General features: G+C 39.7%; 1 protein-coding gene across 1 annotated transcript in view; it reads left to right on the top strand.

Annotated features, from left to right (window-relative positions):
• Nucleotides 1-1,031: 1,031 nt before the first annotated feature.
• Nucleotides 1,032-27,963, top strand: part of ZNF366 (zinc finger protein 366) — a 36,339-nt gene continuing 9,407 nt past the window's right edge. The window contains exons 1-4 of the mRNA XM_085322007.1: nucleotides 1,032-1,174; nucleotides 18,008-18,060; nucleotides 20,424-21,751; nucleotides 23,931-24,122. Coding sequence (XP_085178133.1) covers nucleotides 20,453-21,751; nucleotides 23,931-24,122 — 1,491 coding nt within the window. The 5' untranslated portion in view covers nucleotides 1,032-1,174; nucleotides 18,008-18,060; nucleotides 20,424-20,452. The remainder of the gene's footprint in view (nucleotides 1,175-18,007; nucleotides 18,061-20,423; nucleotides 21,752-23,930; nucleotides 24,123-27,963) is intronic.

The following is a 27,963-nucleotide window of genomic DNA, read 5'->3' on the forward strand; positions in this document are numbered from 1 at the left end:
CTCAGTTTACAGGGGAGGTCATTTGAAACAGCATTTTTTTTTTTTTTTACCATCTTTCACAGAGCTGAATACTGAATCACTCACTGATGAGCTGCACTGTCTTAGGTACCACATCACYAGGCTAAATGAAAACGGCCCTCATGACAGAGAGAAGGCCTTTACTGGAAAAAAGACTAGAACAAAGAGAAATCTGTGGGGGAAAAAAGTGACTATTTGCTATAAGAAGACTTCAAATGATAGAGTAAGCTGGAGGAAAACATACAAGCAAACAAAACACAGTGGAGCACAATAGACTAAAATTATTCCAAGTATAACTCTAACCAGCTGGCCAGTGTCTGCTTGTCAAAATTTGTTTAATGGGGAAAGAAAGAAACATTATGAAGTATAAAATGTGTTCTAGAGTGCAGAGCGCACATTTTTCATTTGGATGAATCAGGATGTCTTCCATGTATTGCAGATCTTTGAGATAAATTATTATCAAGCTATAATCCTTACCATTTTTGTGAAGTTCCCCTTAACTCCCTCCTTTTTATTTGCAAGCATTCWGTAAGTACTCAATCTATCTTCTTGAGATCACAGAAAATAGTAGTTTCAGGGATTTTTGAGCATATATACAAGATACATGTGTATACATGTATGATTGCTCCTTGTAAAAGCCTGCATTATCTGTACAAGCTTTTYGCTAACTGTTCTGCATAAGATATGGGTGTCCTATTCCTAGTTGCTACCTCGGAAATTCATTTGTTTTAATGTAGTTGCATATAGCAAGCTGTAAAGTAGCTTTTATGAAGCCAATAATGTACATATAATACTTGAGGAATTCCTTTTGGTTTGGTTATATTTATTTTTCCAAACATTTTGTTTGAGAGAAAACGAGATTGCTATCTGCTGTTTCCTTATTTTTTTGCAGGAAAGCAAAGGGTTGTTGACTTCCTCTCCCCTCCCTTCCTTCCTTCTTTCTGAAGGTACTGTACTCATCTGAAAAAAAGAGAACGAAATGATTGTTCCTGTTCTCTTTCTTAAGTCATTTGAAACACTGTCCCTGCTAGTTTTCTAAGTTTACTGCAATCTCTGCGCAGGGGGAGAGAGAGAGAGAGAGGGAGAGAGAGAGAGATTACCAACATGAGAGCAGGTAGAGAGTTTAGGGCAAGATTCCTTCCAGCTTCAACAACTGGTAAGTTAAGTAAAAATGCTTTTATGGTTAAATCTTTAGAAGTGCAATATATATGTTTTTATATTCAGGAAAGGCATTTTATCAGATACACGGTTAATTGGTAAAAAGCTAATCATATGCATTAACAAGCAGTATATTTATCATATAGATATCTATAGTTGGGTTTTTGGATACTAGCGATAACAGTATGTGATTTAACCAATGCAGACAAGAAAATGTGTTCCAAGAGATTGATAAAATTCATGATACAATACGCTGTGAATTTTGCATATAGAATTTCACTTACCAGAATCCTGTTACGGGCTTCACTAACTTTACTGTGAATGTTTCAGCAACCTCCACTGGGCCAATGCTGAAATAAAGAAAGAAGCTGTGTCATATGCAAATTGATGTATTTCATATATCATCTGTCACTATTGAAATTTGCACCAACTTACCAACCTAGGCTGCGGTGGGAAAAGAGTTACTAGAGTATTTTCTCTTGAAATGGTATTGTGTTTATGATTGCACATGTGTTTATCTCTGCTCATCCGTGTATATGACTAGCCTGGAAACMGTGACATTTAAGACAGTTCCAGGTTTTCACTTGGAAAAAAAAAGTTCATGTTGCATAGTACGCAACCAAGGCTGATCATCAGCAGCAGTTAATAGGATGAACTCAAATGTTATTTACTGTCTATACCCATAATATCTTCCATGTCAGGCATAAACGCACCAACACTGTCACAAGTGGTGCGTACAATGAATGGCTGAACATTGCAGTATGTTTCACACACCTGAAGAGAAAAACCCCACGCTTCTGTAAAGCCGAATGCAGAGGGGCCAAGAAGCAGAACAGGTGATCGTTCCTCTGCAGAAGAAATGATCATCCTGATCATCTGAGAATCAGCTTGGTCATCACCTGGACCGATATTTGCTTCAAGCCGCAGCTCTGGGAAGGGCGGGCTGCCCGGCGGGCTGCGCAGCGCCCCGGCCGGGCCGTGCCCGGCGGCAGGCAGGCGGCGCAGGGGCCGGCAGGCAGCCCCAGCCGCCCCGGGCGCTCCCACCCGCTCCCGGGCAGGGCTCCTGCCCCCCAGCTCTGACCCCCTCGCTGAGCAAACCACCCGCACAGGCTTTTTACCCACTCTGACTGGTACCTTTCTGCAAGTTTTTCCGTAGGAAGGAGTAATTTACCCCAAACTGAGCCCGATTTCGGGGGAAGCTGTAGGTTCCCTTCGCTTTAAGAGCAGCAGATGGATTCTGTCAAAGGAGATGAACCTACTTCTGCAGCCCTGGAGCTTAATGCTGCAGTTGAGTCAAGTTTCGTATAAATGATTAGGTCTACCTGATGATATTTACCCGCAAAGAATTGTCTGCTCATAGCCAGAAAATGCCAGATGTTGCCATGAAAAYCACTCATCTACTTAGGACACACGGGTTTATGCTTTACCTGACTAAGTACTGATTCAAACTAAATAGAGAATTAGGACAGCTACTTGAAAGTTACATGGCAAACATCTGGAAAACCACTTTTTACTTGAGGTGAGAAACTGAGAAGTCTTTTAAACATCTGAAAATATTTAAGCCCRGTCTTTGCAAGTCACTAAATTACTCCGTTGTGGTATTTTGCTCAAACAGCAAAGCATTCTTCTGGATTGCAATCGCTTATAAGTTCTGATCTGGTTAGTGCAGTTCAGTTTGCCGTTTAGGTACAGATTGCATTTTTGAAGATACTAAACATAAACRCATTCTTTATTTAGACCACGTATATGATAAATTCTTTCATTGAGAGATTGTAAAAAGGAGGGGATAATCTGAGTACATAAATAATAACATATGTGCTCGTACGCATAGTAGGTGGATAAAAGTAGTATATACTTTTTCTAAATTCATTCCCCAACAATGTGCATGCAGAAAATGCATTTTAAAATCAGTGTGTAATAAAACTGGTGGTAGTAAAAACAGACCTTGAGCGTTGAACTTGATTCTTGGATTTGACCTTTCAGTTTCATTTTTTCTTCAAATAATACTTTTTTTGCAGTCATTTGGAGCTTATTTCTTTTCACAYAGCGTATTTTTTGTTAGGATAACTGTAACATGGTTTAATGGAGTGGTAAATAAAACAACTAACACCTCGCTAGAGAGGTCAGGAAGAGGCAATTTTTGGCTGGTGTGTTACCCTGCTCTCACACTGCTGAGATATTTACAAGCAGAAAAGGGTACATTCTGATGTCTGGTTTGACTACAGATCCACCTACAGCTTAGGGCACAAACTGTATGTGAAATGGCTTTTCAGTTATTCACTCCAAAGTTATTAAAAAAATAAAATTCATCGATGCCATAAACCAGGACTATAGAGAGAGGCGCTTGTCTATTTTGCTTAAAAGCTTACTACTCCTAGCACTRAAAGCTTTCTTCATATACATAGCATAAATAAGTAAATGTCAGGCAGTATATGCATCTCTGATTATTTTATATTGGCTATCATTTTCCCAAAGGCTTATTTGAAGCCATTATTTCCATTTGCTTTGTTATGAATCATGACGAATCAAATTATAGACAGATTATGCTTCTGTTCTGAAAAATAAAATTAAAACTGTACCAGTGGTGTTGTGGATGATACGGAAATCACTTGTAGCCCATGGAAACCCAAAGTTAATGTGTCTGATCCAAAAAAGCACAGAAAGCAATAGAAGTTTTCTGGTAAAAGTCAAATGTCTTTCTGTACTTAGGAACAGATCCTTCAATGGTGAAAAGTGATTTACAGTTGTTGAGAATCTGAGTTTTAGATCCTGAATTCTAGAGTTGATTACATTCCCACYGATAATTCTAATATAGATTTTTGACCATGAGATAATTTAGTCTTTGAATTTTAATGAGTTTCTTAGTGTTGTTTGCTCATTCTTTCAAAGACACATGTCAATACCAGCCTTGCCTTAGTACTGCCTGGAAGGTAAAGCAGATCCTGGCGGACGGAGAGGCACCACGTGCATTTGGCAGCTGCATRGATCAGCACGTCTTTTAGATGCCGTTTCTAGCGGTGCCAGATAGCTATACCAGTATTTAGAATGGAAGAAGCCTAGGTGTCTGAATCACGTTAACAACCCAAGACAAGCCTCATACACAGGACTACTGATTGCCTTGAACAGAGCTTCTATTGGCCTCAGCCGTTGATATTGCAAAACCTCGACGATGTAGAAAGGCTTCTATAGGAATGGACCACCCCACTCCCACAGGCAGGCAGCAGAATTTTACCCCGAGAAACAAAAGCAGTAAATACTGCATAATGTAATAGGCTTTGGGGGCTATGATGGTTCAAGGATACAAGTYAGGGAAAGGTTTGTAAGGAGAAATAGCCTCTTATTCAGTTGTTCAGAAACTAGCCAGCTTCTGAGTGCTAATGCATGTTTACCAGTAGCAATTGGTTTAATGAAAAAAACTGCTCTTTCCGAAAGACGTTGTAGGTTCCTGGTAGGTTGCTACAGATAGCAGTAATATTATTCATTTATTTACTGAACTAAAAATTTTATACTCCATTTTTTTTAAATTAGCTAACTGTTTCTTCTCAAATGCAGTAGTTATTATTATTATGTGTTCTTATTTCCCATCCCAGAAGACCACTGAAAAGGAAAGAATATCAGCCTGGAGAAGAAAGAATTACAGTGGGGAAAATAATGTAAAGCCTTTAAAAAGAAAGAAATAAAGAATATCAGCCTGGAGAAGAAAGAATTACAGTGGGGAAAATAATGTAAAGCCTTAAAAAAAAAAAAAAAAAAAAAAAAAAGTTAGTCTGAAAAAAAGATGACCCAGGGCTATTCTCTTTCCTGTTGAAAAGCTGATATTCTGAAATGAAAAATGCAGCTCTCGCTTCTGTGAAAGTTTCGGTGGAATTTTATGGATGATATTCAGATTTTCAGCCAACCAAGAGGTCTAAGTTAATATTCAGGAATTATTTAAAACATGTATTGAGCTCCATGCTGGATGACTGATTTTTCTTTATATCTGTCTAGTAAGGATCAATCTTTCTTGCCTGGCTTATAAAATACCAATGATCTAAGGAGAAATATTACTTAATTTTTGTTTAATTCCTACCAAACTTAATAACTTTGTGATTTGTTTTCATAAAACAAATGGGTTTACACTAGTGTTACCCTAATCTCCATAAGCAAAATAAAGCATATTCCTTCTGAACCAACAACATTTAGTATATTACAAAGATTTCCAATGACACAGGAAACAATTATGCTAGATAAYCATATGTTAAAATAAGATATTTTCTTGCTCTGAAGAAATTATGGAAGAAACTATGTGAATATTTGCCTAAATGGTAATTTGTATTTGTATTTTTTTTAACTTTCCCTCCCTATTTCCCGCTTCACAAGCTAGAAAGACACAGTATTATTAATTATTTGAATYGAAGAGAAATTCTTACTTTTCTCCCTTCTCTCTCCAACTATGAAAACTAAAACAGCAACACATTTTTCTTCCACTTTATGGATATGCGTGAATTCATGTGCATGAATTCTGGTTTGGTCTAAAGAAGTCATAAAATCTCAGGTAGGATAAGAAGTACATTTCCTGAAAACCTACGGTCCACTTATCAATATTCATAAAAATTAAAACCAAAAACATCCAACTTGCCAGTTGCTTGTGCTTCTTAGAAATGTAAGAATTTGGGGCACACTGAGAAATGCAAATTTCATTGAATCTGAAGGTTCATAGCATTCAGTTACAAAAATCTACATGCTAACCCAAGTCTCGTATATTGATAACATCACTTTTCTCTAATGAATTAGAAAAAGATACAACTGATCTTACTGATTCTATGATTCTATGATTTAAAATTGAAAGCAAGGCTTTGAGAAGGGTCATACATTTTTAGCTGTATTTTTAGGTGATGCTGTGCTACAAGAAATACTAACTTACAGCAAACAGGCATTAACTACACAGTCCTGTGTTCAGAGACCTGGTGCAGAACATAAGCTATCTACTTTCTCTGCATAGACAGAATTTGACAGCGTGGCATTCCCRGTGTGGAGGAACTAAGAGAGGCAGGTGCAGCAGCTCTAGGACGGGAGCAAACTGCCGTACCCCTTTTCTGAGCAGTTCGGTCTTCCCCGGGTAGAGGCTGGGTGCTCCCAAAAGCAGTGAGTGGGTCGGCTGGAGTGACAAGATGACTCCAGGCTTCCTCTTCACCAACTCATTGCTATTCCCCAATGATGTGCAAGTCACTTATGTTTTAGCCTTCTGTGGCCAAAGTTGCAGTATAGTTATTGGACTCTTTTGCTGCAATGAAAGATCTATCATTTTTTGAAGGGCTCCGTGCTGGACTTGTTACTACTCCTCTGGAAATCAATCATTAAAATCCAAAGGTTTTCAAGGGTCTTTCTAAATTGGAAGGAATCTATGCTCTAACATCCAATACACTAGATTTAAACCAAACTTAAACCTACCTACTTTAAAGATATCAAAGAGAAACACACTGATACCACTATTTCAGGTTTAGTCATCCTTCTGAGGTGCGTTCTAAGGCAGTTATTCCCTTGGTGTTTTGGATCCAGAAAAAAATTATTTGGAAGCATTATATGAAAGGATGTGTCTTTCATATAACACTTTCAGGTAACAGGATACTTTTCTACCTGTATCCTTTTTCTTATAAATATTTAGAATAAAAGCATAAGGAAAATAGTATCAGGAGATGAAAAGGAAAGTGATGTATTTTCAGAGCATTTCTTAGCTTCTAAATAACTATTTGAACTATCTGGTGGGCCCAACCCACACCGAGTTGGTTCCCCAGTGCAGCTTTCTGAAGCCATGAAGAGTCTCCGGTATTCAGCCCAGGTCGATTGCGCTGTCCAAGGAATCACAGAAATCTATAGAGAACTGCCTGGGTGAATAAGCTGCCAACAATGTGCTCTTAGATATACCAGAAAATAAAACATCCATGTGTATAAGATGCAGGAACATAAAACTCTTCGGCAGCACCACAGCAGGGAATCACAGCAGCACGAGTTTTACCAAACAGCTTTTCTGTGTAATGCTCAACTCAATAGGAAGCCACTAAGGTTCCCAGAACCACTACATGCCTGTAGGTAGCATTTTATCAAGATGCTATGGATGTAGTCCCAGGTGTCAGAGAAATAGTGCTGACAGCCCTCTCCTCCATACCTCTCTTTTCCCACCAAAAACATCAAAACATTAATCAAAGCCATTTCACCCTAAATATATTAATTTCTTCTTTCCTGTGCCACACGAGGAGAAACCCTCRCAAGCTTAAATCACAGGTGAGGAAATGCAGTCAAATAGAAGCCGCGGGATTCTATAGGCAAAGAGTCAGGACTTGGGATTCCCTGTGCTGGCTGCAGTAAAGATTTTCACTAGCTCATTTGCTGCTGAAAACAGAAAAAAACTGCATGAACAAGCACCCCTGTGAAGGCAGCGAAGGCAGTTAGTCCAGGGAGTCAGAACAGCATCCACACAAGCGATTAACCTTGGACGCTGTCCCCCGAGCACAGAGCGGCGTTCGCTGCTATGCCTCCCCAAAACAAAACAATAACTTCTATCTAATCTTCTAGGCTTTTGCATAGGGGACTTGGCATCCTTCTGGGTAAAATCTCTGCATGGAATGACTTTTTCGATATTTATTTAGGTAGGGATTTTTGACAGAGAGGGACATATAAATATACAAGGTGTCTCTTACAAAACTATTTTATAATGCTAGTTGGGCATTCTTAAACATGGGGTAGAATCTGTGGTTTGATTTTTTTTTGTTTCTTTTTTCTTAGAATTAAAATAATAATAGAGTTAGTATTCAAAACAAGCCTTTGGCATCACTAACAGAGAAAGATTATTTCAGCAGAGATTTGAGAAATGTTCAGAATTCTGGATTACAAAAAATGATGAGTTTTTTCCTTCTTTTTTTTTCCATCAAAAATAATTTCTTATTTGTTTGTAGCTCTTTTCCCTGTTCCAGTATCTGCTGATGATGTTTGGCTAAGTCTGACCTGGCATTCCCACTCCTTAGGCTGGTTTATTGAATTCAGTAAAGCTAGCATTTTAAATCTGTTTCAGTTTAAAATAATTGACCTCAAGAATTTTTCCCTATTAGTTAACTTACATAGAGGTTTGCTCTCCAAGTGATCAAAAGCACAGAAGCCATATAAACTTTGAGCAAATTTCAGATTTCATTTATTCATAGCAACTAACCAGCACCCATTTTTCGAACCTTCTGGAAGTCAGCAAAATAATTAAGTGCATATGCAGGATGCATTTAGGGGGTCAGAGAGGGAAAGTATTTGCTTCTCTTGCTTTTAAGTCAAAGACAGAGTTCAAGTCTGGCATTGCAGGGGAAGTGCAAAGCCAGAGCGGAAGTTATCTTAAATTACTTCCTTGCGGGCATTTCATATGATCAGTCAAAAATACCATTTTAAGCTGGATCTAAAGAACTAAGCACATTGCTCTTTAAACAAAATCAACTAAACTGATTATCAGATGAGCCCCCTCATTTGAATGCAATTGTGAGATGAATCTGAAGGTGATCTTTTTCTGAATAACGAATAAATATTTTAGTTTAGCCCAAGATGAATGCTTTAACACACATTTTGTGCTCTGGCAGTCTGGAAAGCAGAGCTCCCTAACTGTAATGCAGACATACCAAAAGCATTTCCTCTCAGTGCCCCCAAAATTTGCCTTCAGAGCTTGTCTCACTGTGCCTGAACCTTAGGTTTTCTCCTGCTCTTTGGGTGCCAGTGGGACTAAACACAGCAGTGTCCCAGGAACGGTGCTGCCATCTCTGGCTCCTCTGCTGTGGAACATTTGTTGAGAGGGAAATGGCCAAGTTATTACTGAGCCAGGTAATTGCAAGTGCAAATATAATTAATCGCAAATATACAAGAAGAGAAGTTAATAGGGATTAACGTCTTTTCAGCCAAGCAGATTTTGTAGCAAGAAGAAGCCTGCTCAGACTTCAGCCTTGTACTCCTGACTAACATATTATACAGAACCAAATTTACTTGGATTTCATAAATGTCTAGGAAAGTATCATCAGGTAATAACTTTTAAGGAACTGCACACCAAGATAGATGATGGCAGACACATTTTTCCTAATTCTGCCAATTTCTGGATTAAATCCTCTTCTTCCAGTTCCTGTGGTATAGAACGTCTCTTACTGGCACACATGGCACCTACCATTTTAGCAACCTTCAATTTCACTATGAGTTTTGAACTATGTGAACCAAAAAATTCAAAATACAAAAAGAACAAAAAGCAAAATTTTGATCCTGCTGCAGGCTAACAATACTTCCCATGTTAAAATAAAACTAGAGTTTCGTTAAAAACCTAATATTTTTTGGAGACTTTATATGAAAACTCTCCCATACAATGGTCTTCTCTGCACTTCTCAAAGCATATGCACATATTTTACTTGATAGTTTCTTTCTGAGATACCTGTTGCTTTACATATACATTGTTTAGGGGGTGCAATTGCTTCCTCATACATCAATTGCTAATGATCTGGAAGTGTGCCAGTGGGCCAGCTTGAAGAACCAAGGCTGAAGGTGCCCCTCAGCTACCCTTTAAGACAATAGAGAGATGGGAGGAGACCAAGCCATCTCTCTAGCCTCCAAAGAGGTGATAACGATGTTGGGGCTACAATAGGAAGGAAAACTCAATCTATTTCCTTTTTAAAGGAAATGAATGCCAGTGAAAGGTTTACTTTCAAAACAACACCCCAGGCAGGACAGTATGAGGGTTATGGAAGGGTATCTTTGTTTGTTCTAATTCTGGAGGTTCTGTAAAGCTCCATTATTTGTTTAAAAATAATACTACTACACAGCTCAATACCCTTCTCTCCCTACTTCACCGTTTACTGTTTAATGGTTGTGCTTTGGAGGTAGAGAGACACTGCCCAAAGTGTTCTTTCAAAGACTCCATACTATTCAAGTGTTGCTATTTTACCATTAGATCCCTCCTTATATCTATACTGTTTATTTTTTCTTCTGTTCACCCTCTCTCTTGTAATATCTGGAAGRTGAGAAAAACAAATTCCTAAAACTACACTAGTCTAATCTGATAATTTTCCAGAGCAAAAAAATATTTAATACATGCGATTCCTATGATGCCAAAAATACATTATTTTAAAATGCAGTAGCAGATATGGAAGTAGACAGGAAACAGGGATGGAGTGATAGGACTTCTATAAACAATGATTAAAGAGACTCTGCATTCTTCATAAAGGCAGGGGCAGATTCATGGTTCCACGCTCTGACACGAGAGCTCATTTCTTCCACTTAAGAAAAGGAAGAAATGTATCTTATTGACATCACTTCATAATAGCCAAATTCCAGATCCTGTTCTCAGCTACCCCCCAGATTCCCCATGACAGTTTCAGTAGAACAAGGTGGATGATACCAGGAACAGAACAGGAACAGAGGACAGTTACTTAGGATGAATCACTGCCATTGTTTAACTGCTATTGTTTAAATTACTAAATCAGATGTTAGGACCCATCATTATTTCTAATAAGGGCAGACCWGGTTGCATTTCCAGCTGGTCTGCTAGCACCAGTTAAGCTTGCATGTTTGAAGCTCTGATACCATATGTGCTCCTGGCTGATCTGGTCTTACCAGCCCTAAAGCCTGGGCAAGGTCTAGATGCTCGGTATACCTATGCCCAAATGCTCCTGGGAACCCAGTCCTGCAAGTGTATTTATATGAAGCTGAATAGCATCAAATTCAGTGCAAAAAATAACAGCCACAAAGTGGGAGACTGATTCATTTCCTCCTCCCCTGAAGGGATTCAAACTCACATCTCCAGCAGCTCAAGAGCCTGCCTTCACCCAAGGCAGTGCAGATAACCCTGTTTCCTCAGCTAGAGCTGGGCCATCATGCAGCCAAGAACACAAGTGCCAAGGGGCCTAAAGGAAAGCAAGCAGATCAAAGTTAGATGGGGTAGTTAGAGGCTGTAAACTCCAACCACTCTAGAGACAGGTCTGGAGATCTGGTCTCTCCTCCAAATGTTGTTGTTACAGGTTTATTGAAAAATACCAAGTTAAAGGTGCTTCACCCTCCTGAGTGACTGTRCTTACCACTGGACTACAGTCAGGCTCCTTTCAGTTTATTCTCCCTGATAAACCTTCTTCTGCAGTGATAAAGCTCCGGAAGAAGGGACTCAAGGTCTAGTATGGGTGAGTGCAATCYGTTAAGGGACTTTTTTAGGACCAGAACATCCTGAGCCTAAACTCAGACCTATACGCACAACCAAGATGACAGCTCTCAGCGCTCAGCCTTACATTTTTGTTTTCTTTTTAAAACACACAAAACTAATTCAGTATACCAATGATGACTTTTTCTTGATGTAAATACGAGAGTGCCTCCCAAAAGGGCTGAATATCTCACATTATTTAGCCTGCTTCAGGCAACAGTCCACTACCCAAAGGAGACTCTCAGACTGCAAACACCCAGAGCTTTTGTTTAGAGTATGACCGTAGTTAGTTTTCTTGTTTTGGTAAACAAAAGGACAGTTACTGTAAGTTAAAAACAAACCTAACCAATTCAAGGGTTCTCAGCAAAGATTATGCAGTTTTACAGTGGCAAAATATCAGTTTGTAGAGAAAGGAGAAAGAGAGGCAGGGCACGGTCAGCTCTTCGGAGAGTGGAAGAGAGATGGAAAGGGGACAGTGAGGAAGTAGTGAGATTTCAGGGGACTGTGCATGAGTGAAATGGCTCAGAGTAAACACAAGTTTCAGGGGACTTTAAGGAGAGGAAATAGAAAGGTTTCAGGGTGAAGTAGATTGGGAAGTGTGTAGATGGGCATTTCTCTTCCCTCTGCTCCTCCACAGTACAGCTCTCACTGCTCTGACTTCCCTCTTCATCTCTGGAGGTACAAGACCTGTTCATGACAGCTCTCAAAGATACCTCACTTCCCCTAGGCACAGCTACCTATCTGTGCACACCCCTCAACCTTCTTGGATTTTTATATAACCTACCTTTTATCTAAGTCCATCCTTTATGGAAGAAAAGAAAAAGAAACCAGAAGACTACATCTTTGACTYTGGAAACCCCGGAGCCACAGACAGCTGGGGTCTGAAAACCAGTCCAGAAAGTTATAACTATACTCTTGCCTAGTTCTTGTATTCTCCTCAAGGCCTCCATTCGTAACTTGCCACAGACAGTATCTTGGCCAAGAAAGATGACAGCCTGAGCTGATAAGGCTGGTTTTACATCCTCCTGACCTCACTGGCAGTGCCTGTTCAGGCTGCACCTAACAGGTTGCTGGGGAGAGAGAGAGAGGCAAGAGGCTGGAGCTGAGCCTATGCTCATGGGAAGAGATAGGGCAGGGCTGGGATGCAGACCCAGAGGTAAACATCTGCCAGCAAATGGCTATCGMCTTCCTCCCCAACCTGAAGTAGCCTTGAATTGCCTGGTGGTAGCAGAGAACATAGGAGGTGGAGATGTTCAGCCRAAGACACGTAATCCTTGTCCCCTTAGATACTGCAAGGCCAGGTTGYCTGCTGTGCCTTGCAGGCTCCCTCCATAAGGAGCCGCGATTTGGGAGTAAGTCTGCATAAAGAGATAACATTTCAGAGCCTCTGGAAAATCCTTCTAAGCACCTAGACTTCCGTGGGGTTTCAAAGAGGACCTACAGTGACACTTCATTATTCAGGTTAACTATTGTGTTGCTGATCATTTTAGCAGATAGAATAGGGAAGCAGAGAGGGAGAGAACCACAGATAGAACAGAGAAGTGAAGAGGGAAGGGAACATAAGAGAAGAACTAAGAAACTCACAAAGAGGAAGAAAAAAAGAGAGAAAAGGGAGGATGAGGAGAAATAAAGAGCCAAAAAGCAGCAACCTTACACTGCACTCAAAGGTCATGTCAAACCTATACTGAAATCTTAGAGATGGTCCATGAGGGCAAAATAGTGTTTGGGGCAGTTCCAATAAAGCCTTGCTGCAGATGTCCCACGCGATCACCACCCAACCGTCTTGTTAGGATGCACACAAACAATGAGAGTGGTAGCAAACCATTTTACTTAACACGAGGACAGATCATTCATAGTGGAGGAGACAAAACAATCTAAAGTTACCTGACTATGCTGCCAGACAATTTTCTTTACACCTAATCAATGTCACTTTGCAAAAGCAAATTATGCCATAATCCTTTCCATAAACACATCCAATGCAGCCAATAGTGTCCCAAGTTTGTTAGGGAAGGTGTTAAGATGGCTCTAGACTTTCAAGAGAAGAAATCTCAGAGTCTGGTTTAACATTTCCAATAATTATCAAAATGAAAAGGATGTTTAAGTAATGGAAAGGTGGCTATGCATTCATTTTGATACTGTTTTACGCATTTTCTCTGTCACGAGAAAAAAAATCATAGAATGGTAAGGTTGGACGGGACCTCTGAAGGTCATCTAGTCCTACCCTTAGCATAGCCCATACATGGATTGAACCCATTAGCAGCACCACACTCTAACCAACTGAGCTAAACCTGCCCCCTATATACTTGCTCCCTGAAAAATGTGTAAAAATAGAAGTTTCACATAGATCCAGGGTGACCCCCAAATCAAGCTAACTCTACAGACAATACAGGCAAGTGGGTGGGTTTCCCAAACATTTTTATCTCCCAGTTAAAATAAAACAAACAAAAAAAAAAGATACAAGGTAAAATGTTAAAACTTGAGAATAGCAAAGATGGGGCTCATACAATGCAGTGGGAGGGTATTTCTCTTGGAAAGATTTCTTACCCATTTCTTCATATTGGTATCATCTCTCAGATCATAAAATTGCAGCTACACTGCTATAAGAAGTCCGCAGAGCACAAGGAATATCCAAAATGCTTAATATTTGAACRTGAAGCAAGGAAAGCATGTGTTCAAAACAGACACAGTGAAAGGGTTATTTAACAATATGAGATATTTGAAAGYTCATTGTTGCAACTGTTTTATTGCGTCATGTTAAGCTGTTTAAATCTATCAGATTTTTTAATCAATTAAGCTTACTAGGAGTCTAATTCTATGTTTTTGATTAAGTTTGTCTACAAAGTTTACCATCTGTTAACTTACTGTCCCAGGATATCAGATTTTTTTTTCCATATGTGTACAATAAATCTGTCCAAAGTATCAAATTATGGCTCAGATGGGGTTATATCTCATTGGACAACCAAGCCCATAACAAATTACATGGAAAATCATGTAGGGTTTGTTTCAGACTCTAATGGGTGACTTTACATATTTTTTAATGAGCTCTGAATTATGCCCTTAGTAATGTTACCAGTGTTATCAACTTCACTACATATTTGCTGAGAAAAAACGTTTTTTGTTGGAAAGAAGAAGTTTTATCCTGAAGCCTGATATCAACATATAAAGGTAATTTCCCAGGGAGAAGTGAAAAGACACCCAGCTCCTCAGTACTACCATACTAATGCAGGGAGAAAAAACCTGATCTTGTCTAGTTCTCAATTTCAGTCATTCCAGATCATTTCCACAAATAATTGTTTACTTGTTGCCAATTCCAATTCTGTTTATGATGGTAATCCAAAAAGGGGAAGAGAGAAATATATGGCAATATGTTTAGCTTGATAATGTTCTCCATTATTTCTTTATGAGACACATCTGTCTCATAAAGATAGGAGACAAGAGGCTTTATCTGAGAAGGCAACTAGGCTGATGCTTAAGACATAGACTTCATTTGACACAGGTCTACATGCATGTGAGACAGAAAAGATTGCTTGTAGAAGTGATACTGAAAAAGATTTGACTAATCTCCACAAAGTTCCAGCTCTGACCTATTTTTTTTATAAGGCTTCTCTAACATTTGTGTCTCCCTAATCAGTATCTACAGCCATTGATTTTGGATGCTTTCCCTAAATMCATGCTTATTTTTGCAAGGTAGTTGCATTTCTGCCTGCTACCAGCTCCACATTGTGGGAGAGAAAGTGTTTTCTTCATTTAAAATGTAAATCAGATCTCAGGTCAACTTCAAACAATACAGAATAAGGACTTAAAGGTTGATTTGGAAATCATAAGTATATGTTAATGGACTGCTCTTTTCAAATTCATATGCTTGAAAATGTGGCTACTGATGGCTGGAGAACATGGATGGAAAACAATTTTTTTTTGYATAGGCTTCTCTAAAGAATAAGGCAGTCGGGTTGACACTGATTTTAGAGACATTCTGGTTTGGATTTGAATGGGATCTTTGTGCCTCCTGCCCTCGTCTAATAGCTCAAGGCACTCAAGTCTAAAGAAAATCAAATGTTTCAATTTGAAAAAAAAATCAGGTATTGAACAACAATTTCAGTTGTAATCAATATTTAGAAAGCAAAACAAACAAAAACAAAACAAAYAAAACAGAAGCCTGACAGTAAAAATAACAGGCAGATGCATGGATTTTACAGATGTTATCATTATCTGTTATCATTATGTGATCATTATCATTAACTTCTTATTCAAGACAGGCTATAAAGCCAGCAAGTCAGACAAGATACACTTGAAAACTAGAGGTATAAAAAAGAAGCCCCCTTTATTATTTTCCAACAGTCTGAAATTATGGAACTCCCCAAAGAAAAGGAAATGAGGAACGGTAACATTGTGGGACTTCACTCTAATGTAGGAGGTAGCATGAAAGAAGACTTGAAAAGAGGAGGAAGGGGGAAAAAAAGGAACTTACAGAGGGCTCATGTTGCCATTGAAGGAAAGTATCAGATACGAATTAACTGAAAATTGTTTTGTTACCAGCAATAGATACATTCATATTTGTATAGCTATTCCTGGGATTTTCAAAGTCTGACAAATACTTCAAAACAGTCTGGATTCTGTAGGGAGCAGTGCTTCACTACTAAAATGAGACAAATTCAGCATAATAAAGCCCCTTCAGTCAGATCTTCAGACTGATGCAAGTTTCCCATAAACAATGAATGAATAAAAACTAAGTATAGACTTCAGTGTTTAACTCAACAGCTGTATGACTGAACATAATTGAAAACAAAAACTGAACTGAAGGATGAATTGAATGAAGGAGATCCCATAAAACCTATTAAAGACAACCATAACTACCTCTAAACAGTTCATAGAAGTCAGCTATTGAAAAAGCAGCTGGTTGTTCAGTAAGACAGTGAAGCTTTCCAACCTCTCAGCTTTGGCTCAAGAAGTGTAATAGTATGCCATTTGTCACTGGTCCTCAGCATATCCTACACAGAAATAAGCAATTGCTGCAATAAAGAAACATAAATTCTTTCCGTACAGATGCCAATATTTCAGGCCCCAAGAGGAGAGCAGAAATGCAGTCTTACAGTGCAAATAGCTATGTTTCTGAGGTCATATACGGTCATTTAAACGTGGAATTTCTYTTCCACCTGAACTGCTCAGCTGATACTTTTATTTCATGTTCTTCTGAAAYAGCAAACACAAGCGCAAATCTCGTACTGAATTAGCCTGTTTCCCCTTGTCGGAGGGTGCATATCGCTTTCACACTTTAGTCTCATTTCTGTTTTCACCTTTGTGTTGCCCAAGAGCAGAATCAGCAGGGCTGGTGTTTCAGCTGGAGCTAAAGAGTAACCTCATGTTCATATTGCTGCACTTATTATTATTATTCAGTCCACTTCCATACATGAAGCAGAATCTTGGTGCTGCTGAAGTCTAAAGAAATTTTGCCATTGACTTTAGTAGGGAATGCTAACAGGAAACTTGAACAATGTGAATGCTCATGGAGTGAAGAGCATGTTTTATTTATACTTACGAACATGAAATGTGATGACTGGAAATGAGAAAGTTGATGGTGAATCATATTCTGTGTTAAACTCTCTTCCTCTTTCATGGAAGTTAATTCTATACAATTATTAGCTGCTGCATAAAGATTCTATTCTGGAAATACTTCAGAAACTATCTGAACTAACTATAGTCTTTCTTTTCTTTCCTGAAAGGAGAGGGAGAGAGTTTGTGTTCTATATTTTTGACATAACTCAGTCCATATTCCAAATATACTTATTTACATAAAGGGAAAGAAACTGGGGGATGCCTGTCTGCTCTGAAGAAATTAACCTTTTTATAACCTTTGGAGTGCTGGGTTTAGGATTTTTTTTCWGTTTAAGTGCCAAAATAGTGTGGAAAGTTCTGTCTCAGTGAGCTTTCTAGACCAAGTTTTCAAAACTGAAAAGCTGAAATAAATCTGATGAAAGCCAAAATTTTTAATGTCTATCCAGATTTCAAGTAGACTCAGTGTTCAGAATCACACACTACTGCTCTCCATTTCCATCTTAAATAACTAGGTACTGGAAAAGGAAAAATTTAAAGGTCTTATAGAAAAAAGGCAAAATGTCCCTGGGAGAGATTTAATATAAAAATTCTTCACTTTCTCCCCTCCTCACTTATGACTGAGTASTAAGAGACCAGCTACTCCAGAGTCAGATGGAACAAAACTAATAGGGATCTGTGCTATTAAAAGTGTTAAAGTTCTCTACTGAAGTTATTTAAAGCAGAAGGGACTACTTATATATCAGGGAACTATTTCATGCATGTTGGTCAAACCCAGAGTCTCTCCTACAGTTTTCTCAGGACTCATTCTTTTTATGGAATAAAGTTATGATCAAGGCGAAGATCGTGCCTCCACTGAAATTATCACAGGTTTGATACCAACATGAAAGCAGATTAGAAGAGAGGCTAGATTTAACCTTCCTCAATTAACTTCTATACTATTGGGTTTGACAGACTGAAGAAAAGATAAAAAGCAGCAAGGTGATCCATATTTAGATGGTAAATCTAAACTTTCCCTCGGTTTAGGTTCTCTTTAGTCTGATTATACAGCAGCTCTGAGATTGTGCTGGTCACTGACTATTTAACATTTTCTTTCCCTTGCAGGCTCAGTACCACGATGTGAGTAGCCGAGGACAGTGGAATAAAAACAACCAAAGGTTAGTGCTGCAAGGAAATTATTTCTTTCTGGCAATTTCAAGCAGTTCTACAGCCTCTGCCATGACTCCAGGCTCCACAGAGATTGAAATCTTGCATAAAGCGGGTTGTGGAAGAAGGGAGGAACCAGCAGCTAAGGGACAACAGAGCAATTAGCCACAACTCACTGTCACTTCTGTGTATTTTGGCAGCATTTCAATAATCTAACAAAGCCAGTAAAAAACATAGCCTGTCTCTCAATTGCTGTGGGCTTTCTGAAGCATTTCACACTCATTTTGCTGAGAAAGAATCAAATACATAAGATGAAAGACATTTGAGGGACAGGACCATATTGTTAAGGGAGGATTTGGACATACAGGTACATTTTACATCCAGATTGTCCAAGTTTAACATTGCTTAAAATTAATTTTGAAAAAAGCTTTTTCCCTTTTGGAAAGAACGGAAGTCTTTTTTGCTAGTCAAAGGATTCCCTTCCCCTCTACTCATTTTAATAAGCCAAGCCTTCTTCCTCAGTTTTCAAGACCTAACTGCTCCTTACTTTGCCTGAAAGTTAGAGTGACAGGGAAATATAGCAGAATGCATACTCTGAAATGATTCTTCCTAATGGAAMATACATAAAAATGTGTATGCGTATATATATGTATGTGTGCGTGTGTGTGTGTGTRTATATATATGTATATACATATTCCTATGTATGTGTGTATTTATGAGTATATAAATATATACATATGTGTGTATATGTACGTATACACACACACACACACATATATATAACTACTACTGCCAATCATTGAGCTAGGGAATGAAAGTCACGTCCTGACATAATTATTAGACAATTATCTCAGTTTTAAGTGAGGTTTTTTTAGGCTTTTGCACTATCACAAATGCTTTGGAATCATAATTTTGGAGATCCTACAATTTTCCCTCCAATTATTATTCTGTTTTTGTGCATTGATTGATTCCTATTACTATTCCTTTGCCTAAAAGCTTCCATCTTAAAGTTTTGTCACTGAACCCTCGGCTTTACACAGCATCTCAAAGGCAATTCCAGAATCTATCTTACTGAATGGGAGTAATCTGTYTGCAAGTAGGTTTTTAAGGTCCCTTCTCTTGCCCACAGCCTAACTAGGGTGCAGAGATCTTCTTTTATCTATCTTTAGAAGCAGGTCTATCCAGCATGGTGCTTCCTGCAAAAAGAAACAGGAGTGTCTTTAGTATTCTAACCATCTTCAAGCTCTCCACCCAATTTTTCCAAGAATGATGTTATAAATAGCACCAATATGTCACAGGTGACAGAGGGAAAATATGCCTAGTTTTCCAACCCAACCTCCTCCCAGTTGCACAGATGCATGTACACAGAGATGTGCACACACTGGAGAGCCAAGGCAAAAGGCAGAAGCCTTATTTAAGATGAAACAAAATTTRTAATCAATACTTCAGGACTGGTGAACCCCAAATTCAGCAGAAGTTCCCTGTAYGATCAGCAGAACACAAAATTTTGCTAGAGGTCTTTATTACTCAGCCTTGTCACAGGATATCACTAGAAAGGATCCAGGACTTCTCAGGTGTTAATTACACTGGAGAGCTGAGAGGTTGTTGAAATGATTCTATATTTAGTTTTGCAGTGATTTTTTTCCCCCTTTTTAGATTATGTCTAAAAAACTGAATGGAGTTCAGAGAGTGGTTAAAGGCCTTTCCTTCCCCAAATCTACCAGGTAAATATCTCTGGGCTTAAAACAAAGAAAATAAACTAATCTCCACCTTCTTATTACAATACAGAGTGAGAGAAGCCAGGAAACACGGCGCAAAACCTGATGGTACACAGTGTCCTTAGATCACTTGGCCATTGTTTTCTCTCACAGCAGCACATGTTAATGATACAAAGAAGTTTAAATTTTTTTGGCTTTGACTTTTTATGTCACAACCATAATAAATGTGCACGTTATTGTTTGTATTGCCATATCCTTCAGATGCAACGCCAATTTCTAGAGCCTGTGCAGGCACAGTCAAGGACAGGATTTTGCCCACAAATAGCCCGGCTGAATTAAATTAAGCACAARTGTTGCCATACAGATTCAGCTGCTAAGTAGTGTGTTCAGGTACAGCATGTTTATATTGCAAAACTGCTGTAGGAGTCAAATTTGAAATAAAACACCAGTTCTACCATAGGAAGACCAAAGCTTCTTTGTTCTCTGCCAGCCAATTTATAATTTATTTCTGCTTTAAAAGGCCTACATCGTGCACGGGCCTAATACCTCCTTAGTTCCACTGAACTAAAAAAAAAAATCCTTGAAAGCTGTAGAGTAGAAGTCTTAATCCCAAGAGAATAGGAAGAAATAAAAGAGATTTGTTTGTCTGTTTAAAGGAACTTGGACAACACAGAAGAAATTAAATATGATGAAGACTAAAGAAACAAGTTTTAATGCGGACAGTACACGAGCATCTCCCTTTTCCCGCTGCCTGCCACCACTGAGCCCTGTTACAAAACCCCACAGAACAACTCCATTTCGTGAGGAATTCAGACCACACCTGTCACATTTCCGCTATGGTCCACCTCCTCTTGGAGACATGGAAACTTTCCAGGGGTCCTTGGAAGGAGGGTCTCGGAAACGCAAGAGCATGCCAACAAAAATGCCTCCTTCTATCACTCTTGAAGGTTCCTCATCACCACCCCGCAGACCTGAAGACCATCATGATATAGGCTCTTCCAGTCTCCCTTTGGTGTTTCAACAGCCAGCACAACCCAAATACAATTCCCAGATGATTGACCTCTGCAACTTTGGTTTTCAGTTCTACAGAACACTGGAGCACTTTGGAGCCAAACCCATCAAGCAAGAACCTGTAAAGCCTAACATGGTGTGGCCCAGTAGCCCGCCATTCATGCAGGCTCCTTACTCTTATTATCCTAAAGTCCATCCTGGCTTAATGTTTCCTTTCATTGTGCCCCCAAACTTTCATTTCAGGAACCCCTTTCAAATGAAAAGACCTCCAGAGCCACCCCTCAGGAGGGCTGAAGTAAGAGAAAATGGTGAAAATAAACAGAAAGTGGAAAGAGTAGATGTCAACCTTCAGATAGATGACAGCTATTATGTTGACGTCGGGGGTGAACAGAAACGCTGGCAATGTCCAATGTGCGAGAAGTCCTACACATCCAAGTACAATCTGGTCACCCATATCCTGGGGCACAGTGGCATTAAGCCACACGCTTGCACTCGCTGTGGCAAGCTTTTCAAGCAGCTGAGCCATTTGCACACACATATGCTGACACACCAGGGCACTAGGCCACACAAGTGCCAAGTGTGCCATAAGGCTTTCACTCAAACCAGTCACCTTAAGAGACACATGATGCAACACAGTGACATAAAGCCTTACAACTGCAGGATCTGTGGCAGAGGTTTTGCTTATCCCAGTGAGCTGAAGGCTCATGAGTCTAAGCATGARAGTGGCCGAGAGAACATCTGTGTGGAGTGTGGGCTGGATTTCCCAACCCTGGCCCAGCTGAAAAGACATTTAACAACCCACCGTGGCCCTATACAGTACAACTGCACCGAATGCGATAAGACCTTCCAGTACCCCAGCCAGCTGCAAAACCACATGATGAAGCACAAAGACATTCGTCCCTACATCTGCACTGAATGCGGCATGGAGTTTGTGCAGCCCCACCACCTCAAACAACACTCCCTGACGCACAAGGTAAGCCGTGACGCATCGCGCTGGTCCTTGCAGCAAAAGGCAGACCAAGGATCACAGGCCATTAAGAATAAGCACAGGTCCTCAAAAAGAAGGTCATCAGCCTACAGAGCATTGTGCTGGCCCTTTGCCAGCGGGAGAATCTTACCCAAAGCAAAAGCCCCAGTGGTACTGGCAATAGTCGAAAGTAGAGGTCTCCGTCAGTTTTAAGAAAGTACACACACAAACATTTTATTAGAAACAGGAGTTCCACTACACCACCTGCATTCCTTCCAAAACTGTAATCACGACTCTTTGTTTCTGGGTTTTGTCTTCAGAATAACCTTCTGTAAAATAACATAATTTTGTAGAACTGTCTAAACCCTCTGAAGTAGCAACAAGAATTTTCTACTGAAGAGCAAATCTATTCCTTTGCTTCCCTTAACTGGAAAGCAGGTTGATACGCAGAAGGCTGTATATATGCAGTAAAAGAAAATATATTATTAGTCATCAGCTTCTGAAGAATCATTATAATGTGATATTTAGGRAAAAAAAAAACAACAAAATTTCCCTTTTCTGCATAAGTTATCCAGAATATCTGTTAGTAGAACTGGACAAACAGGACCATAACTTTCATATCAAGTGGCAATCTCATCATTGCGATCTGTAAGTTTCAGACTAGGGGCAGACTGTGAAGCGCATGCAAAAGATCACTGCAAAACAGGAAATTACTAGAGTTTCATTCAAGATCATCTGAAATAAGTTTATCCATTTTCAAAAAATATTACAAACACAAATCAAATAAACAAAATCAATCCAAGCTTTAGTAAAAATTCTTCCAATTTTGCCTATTTTTCCTTTAATGCTTGAATTTTTGCCTTTATATTAAAAGTGTTAAGAATAAAGAAAGCTACAGCATTTTCCTTTTTTTTATATATTTTTAATTTTTTTTTAAGAAAAACACAGCCTCTACTTCCATATTCACTTTTTCTTCCCTTTACACTACTATCATTTCTGCTCTTTCTGGAGATTCCCTGGTGTTTGGATTTACCATACAAAATTCTGCCAGCTTAAAACCTGCTAATTTTTTTTGTCAGAGGAAATGCAATGCCTTCAAGCCCTTAAAGAGCTTCTGCTTCTTTGTCCACACCTGCAGGTGGATTCAGCTGTGAACATAATTAACAGTACTCAGCTGCCCAAACGCAGCCTCAGATCGGACAGGTAGGCACTTAGAAGCTGCTGGTGGTGTTCACAGTTGTATGGCGCAATGAACCCCATGAAAACAACGGACTGGCCCAGAAGGAGAGATCCTTACCAGTCGTCTTTGTAAATGGGGCCCACAGGAGGCGTTATTGTTATTGGCAGTTAACTAGAACATCTTCATTACCTGCAGCAACTTACACTCAAATGCCTGAAGTGTTTTGGTGGCAAACTCATTGATTTTCACAGCATTTAAATGACTTTTTGAGTAGCTGGCTGTTAGACCATGTGGGTGTGATGAGTACGTTGAAATAGGTGTTAGTAAATTGACAGGATGGCATACGGAATACTAGACATGCTCTGCAAACACTAGATAAAGCGGAGTCACTCCTCTAGGGTTAGCTCAAATCCCACTAAGAATAAATAGGATTTTTTTTTTCACTGAATATATCATGTATGTTCTTACTTGGTGTCATTGCTTAACTATGTGATATAATTTTTGGTTAGTTCAGATTTTTTTCTATAGTTTTCTTCAGAACAGGGACAGGACTTTGTTAGAATACCACTGAAGCCTGTGAGGTTCAATTACCTTAGCAAGTCCTGCCTTAGTCTCTTAACCAGTTAACTTTCATTCTTGGTCAAGAAGTGTACACCTTTGACCAATCCTTTACATAAGCAATACAGTAGAAGAGAGAGGATGCCAGGTCATCAACAGAGAATGTTACTGACTGTGTTGTGTTGCTTTGTAAAGATACTGATGGAAATAAAACTCATTCTTTCATTAAGCTTACATTTTGTTTGCCTTTTCTGCTTCTCAGATTCTTAGGAGAAATTGCCAAGAAAAAAATACAAAAATATCTATTGGTTGAGCAAATGATGCTATAACCAAAATAAGTTATTACCTGCTTTTGCAGTGCAGAATATATACGGCTACACTCAAGATGAAATGGATTAGGAAATCATTCTCTTTATTGAGTTTTTTTTATTCTTTCTTCCCTTACAGGGCGTGAAAGAGCACAAATGTGGAATTTGTGGCCGGGAATTTACTCTGCTGGCCAACATGAAGCGACACGTCCTCATCCACACCAATATCAGAGCCTATCAATGTCATTTGTGCTTCAAGAGCTTTGTGCAAAAGCAGACTCTCAAGGCCCACATGATTGTTCACTCTGATGTCAAACCCTTTAAGTGCAAGGTAAGTGAATCTCCTTTGGTGGCAGTCATAAGCCYCCTGGATATTTCCATGATGTTATCATCTGTGATATAGTAGGACTAGAAACACAAAACGCATTCTAAAATTGTATTTAAAATAGCACAAAATAGTAGTCTGGCTTCTTTTCTTAGTCTAGGTTTCTCTCAGCCCAAAAGAAGGGAGGTAATATCTGTGATTTACTCCCTTCCCCTTGAATATCAGTAACTTTCATCTTGAAATACTTTCTCTGCTTGGCGAGCATTTAAATGCCACTGTCGTTTGAGGACAACAAACATACCTGACATTTGCTTAGTACATCCATCCAAACAGAAATCTAAGTGCTTAATAGGTTGAAACACTGACTAAACACATAGATCAGTCTGGGCACCCCACAGAGCGCAACAGGGGAACAGCAGCAGCCCCGACTTCACGCAGTGATGCCGTGCAGCCGTTCGGGGAAGGACTCGGAGAGAGCCGCAGCAAAATGGAACTGCAGAAGGGATTTGAATGGGCTGAATGTAATTACCAGACTGAAATTCAGGGCAAGACATTAGTATCCTAACAAAATGGCTTTCTGAGAAATGTATCCTGCCTTTTTAGGATCCCCCGGGAATGCAGGATTGCTCCCTCCCTCTCGCACAGCAGAGGCTGACATTCTCCTTCCGTCCCCTCTTCTCTCCCCTCCCCATAAACTTTGGCTTTCCTGACTCTGCTCATCTCCAGCCTCTTCCTTATGAATCATTAATGTTCATTTTCTTACCCAGTGCTGGGCACTACATCTGCTCTTTTTGCTGCCTATGTGGCTCATTAGTGCAGTCATACCTTGTGAAGCCAAAGGTTGTAGTTTTTTCCCCACTTTGATCTGCTCTAAGAGGACTATAAATATGGAGTGCAGCATATTATCCAGTTTATGCATAAGTAATTGAAGATTGATCTGGAAGCAATTTCTAGAACTCTTTCATCCAACATCTTCATAGAATTAAATATTTTCTTAAAAAGAACCTTTCAMCGAGAAGTAGAGCTGGATGAAAATTTTAAAATGGAATTACTTTCTCTTGGAAAATGTAAGACTTCAAAATCTCATAGGAAAGTGTGGCTTTCACTGATAAATTTTTTTTAGGAAAATGTCAAAATGAATCCTCTTGACTTCATTTTGCTTTGATAACATTGAAGCTTTTCACTTCGAAAAAAAAAAGCAAAGGCTTTCAGTTTTAGCGTTTTGTTTCTTTTTCATCTATGTCTTAGTAAAATATTATTTCATATACTAGTGCTTACATTATTCTATATAGGTAAATAATTTGTATTATTGAAATGCTTGGGTATTTCCACATCAAGTCTGCTGGAGGCTTTGATTCTTTGAGAATACCTGCAAACTTGTGTTTTTGCTCCCGTTTAGACAAAGTCCTCCTCTGACTCCTGAAATTTCAGAAAATAAAGTCAGTCATTTGATCAGCCATTCTGGATGCCATATCTGGACCCACATTGCTTTTGAGATATGTTCCAATTAGCTGGCAGTTCATATTCAGGATAAGATTTGATGATGACAGACTATTAAAACTTTGAGATGCCAACAGTGTAAGCCAGGCACTGACTGCCAACAGTATGTTTTCCAGCCGGTAAAGCTCTACTGGAACACCYGTTTTTCTTATTTTTTTTCTTCTCTGTCCCCACCCCACCCAAGGAGAACAGAAACAAGTAAGCCCAGTGAACCAGCATCTCCTGTGCGTGACGGGTATGAATCAACATATTACTGAACCCCTGAACTGAGCGGGGATCCCAGGTGTCAGCAAAAGGAGAATCAGGAATCGCGCGTTGGTGTTCGGAAGCTCCTTTGCCTGTCCGACGGGGTCCTTCAAAGACTCGAGCGAGCTTCTCTGCCTGGTATTCAGAGGGTTAAGGCAATGACCAGATAGCAGCCTTTTGGCACCAGGCTCCTCCTCAGCAGAAGGAAGGATATAGCTGTATGAACAGGCTGCTTAACAATGGCTCACATGTCCCTGGGGAACCGCCTGCAAATAGATTTCATCTTGCTTTCTCTTGTACTTTTCAAAGCTTCCTGTTTTCTCACGGTCCTTTTGGACAGTTTACAGTCTTTCTCCCTCTCCCTCTCTCTTTGAGGAAAGGAACACCCTTCTTATGAAGAAAAAATAAAAAGAAGAAGAAGAATGCAAGGGAAAGGGAGCACAGCAGTAGCCTTTCTACTTCACCACATGCCACGGTTTTCTTTACCTTTTTCTCACAGCAAAAGAAAACATGAGGCTTTCCTATGTGTCTAATCACAGCTAAGCACAGACTATCTGAAGTGAGTGAGTAGCAAATAGTTGTCCCTTCTGTTTCCTCATCCAGCTGCAGCCTGGAGCTGCATTAGATTTTTCTCTGAACAGTGAACACCTCTGCAGCTTTTAAAGGCCGGAGCCCATGCTTCCTTGTTTAATTTTGTTTTAAACAAAAACACTGGAGAGTTCTGAAGGAGCTGCACCATTTGGTGCACTACCAGTGTAGTTCTGATTTGTAGAGAAAGCTCCTACTGAAATTTATAGTTGCTCTTAGTGCTGAAGTCAATAGTGTTTCAGACTAGTAACAGAGAGCATAACRATGTTTTCTCCAGCCCAGCCTAATGCACTTTGCAGCAGATGATCTGAACTCCCTTGCTCCTGCAAATACACAGTTCAAAGTGGATCTAAACAGCTTTGGTTTATGATTGCTCGTCAAAGGCTCTTCTGGAGGTCCTTTGCCATGTAGGAATGTGCTTACATACTATTGATGAACTGGGCCCTGCTACTGTGTAGAAGATCCTATGACATAAATGCAGTCTCCATGTCCATTTGGCACTGTTTTTTCCTCACAGCAATGCCAATTTACACCACTTTTCCCATTGCACATAAAATCATGGTTTTGATCAGGAGTCCAAAAAAAAAGAAACTGAGCTATAAGTACTCTGGGAAAAAACGGAACAGACTGACCAATCTAGAAGGGTGATACTCCATGCAGTGGCTTGGGAAGACACAATCTAGTGCAGAGCTATTAAGAATTGCCCTAAGAAATTGTGCTGAAGTCCAATTCACCAAGTCTTGTTCACCAGCTAGTGCATCAGAGTATGTTCAGCAGACTTACAGCTGAGGTTGTTATCTTCAGGGCTTGAATTCAATTTTGTCTAAATTACAGAGCCTAATAAAAGGTCCACATGTGAACCATGTCATTCCTGCTGTCTCTACATCTCTTGCATGAGCTTTCCACCTTCCTAGGTGCTAAGACCCTCTCTGCTGACTTCCGCTGGAGCGCTCTCTCATGCACCTGGGCTCTGGGTCATCTTTCCCAGTCAGCTCCGTCAGTGCTCGCACCCCTGTCCTGTCAGAGAGGAAGAAAATCCCAAATGCCTTCCTAGTCCTAGTTTGCTCCCCAGACTCAGGCTACTTTTTGAGCACTAGCTTTGCACCCCAGCTACTTCTGAGCCTTTTATCTTCCAGAACATGAGCCTGGGACCAACTCCCCTCACCCCCCGAATCACAGAGACTCATCTGAAACTCGGCTTTTGCCTTCTGAAAGGGGAGCTTACCCAGAGACCATGCCACACAGAGTCATCATGCTGAAAAAGAGTTTTCATATCTGCATTTCTTTAACTTTCCTGGCACACCCCTCCACTCTGGTACCATTTTCTCATGTCCCCCCAAGGAGACTTCAGGACAGGAACACATCATACAACCCTAAGACTGTGCATGACTTTGGGAAATGGAAAACCTAGCTCTTCACTCGGAGAATAAAAATTGTGCTACACTGTATGGAACAATCCTTTAGGTGTCCTATCTCTTTTTTTTATGATGAAAGAGAAATAAAACGTTGTCTT

The sequence above is a fragment of the Rhea americana genome, unplaced genomic scaffold (assembly GCF_003343005.1).
Source record: "Rhea americana isolate MKP2758 unplaced genomic scaffold, rheAme1 scaffold_74, whole genome shotgun sequence".
NCBI lineage: Eukaryota > Metazoa > Chordata > Aves > Rheiformes > Rheidae > Rhea > Rhea americana.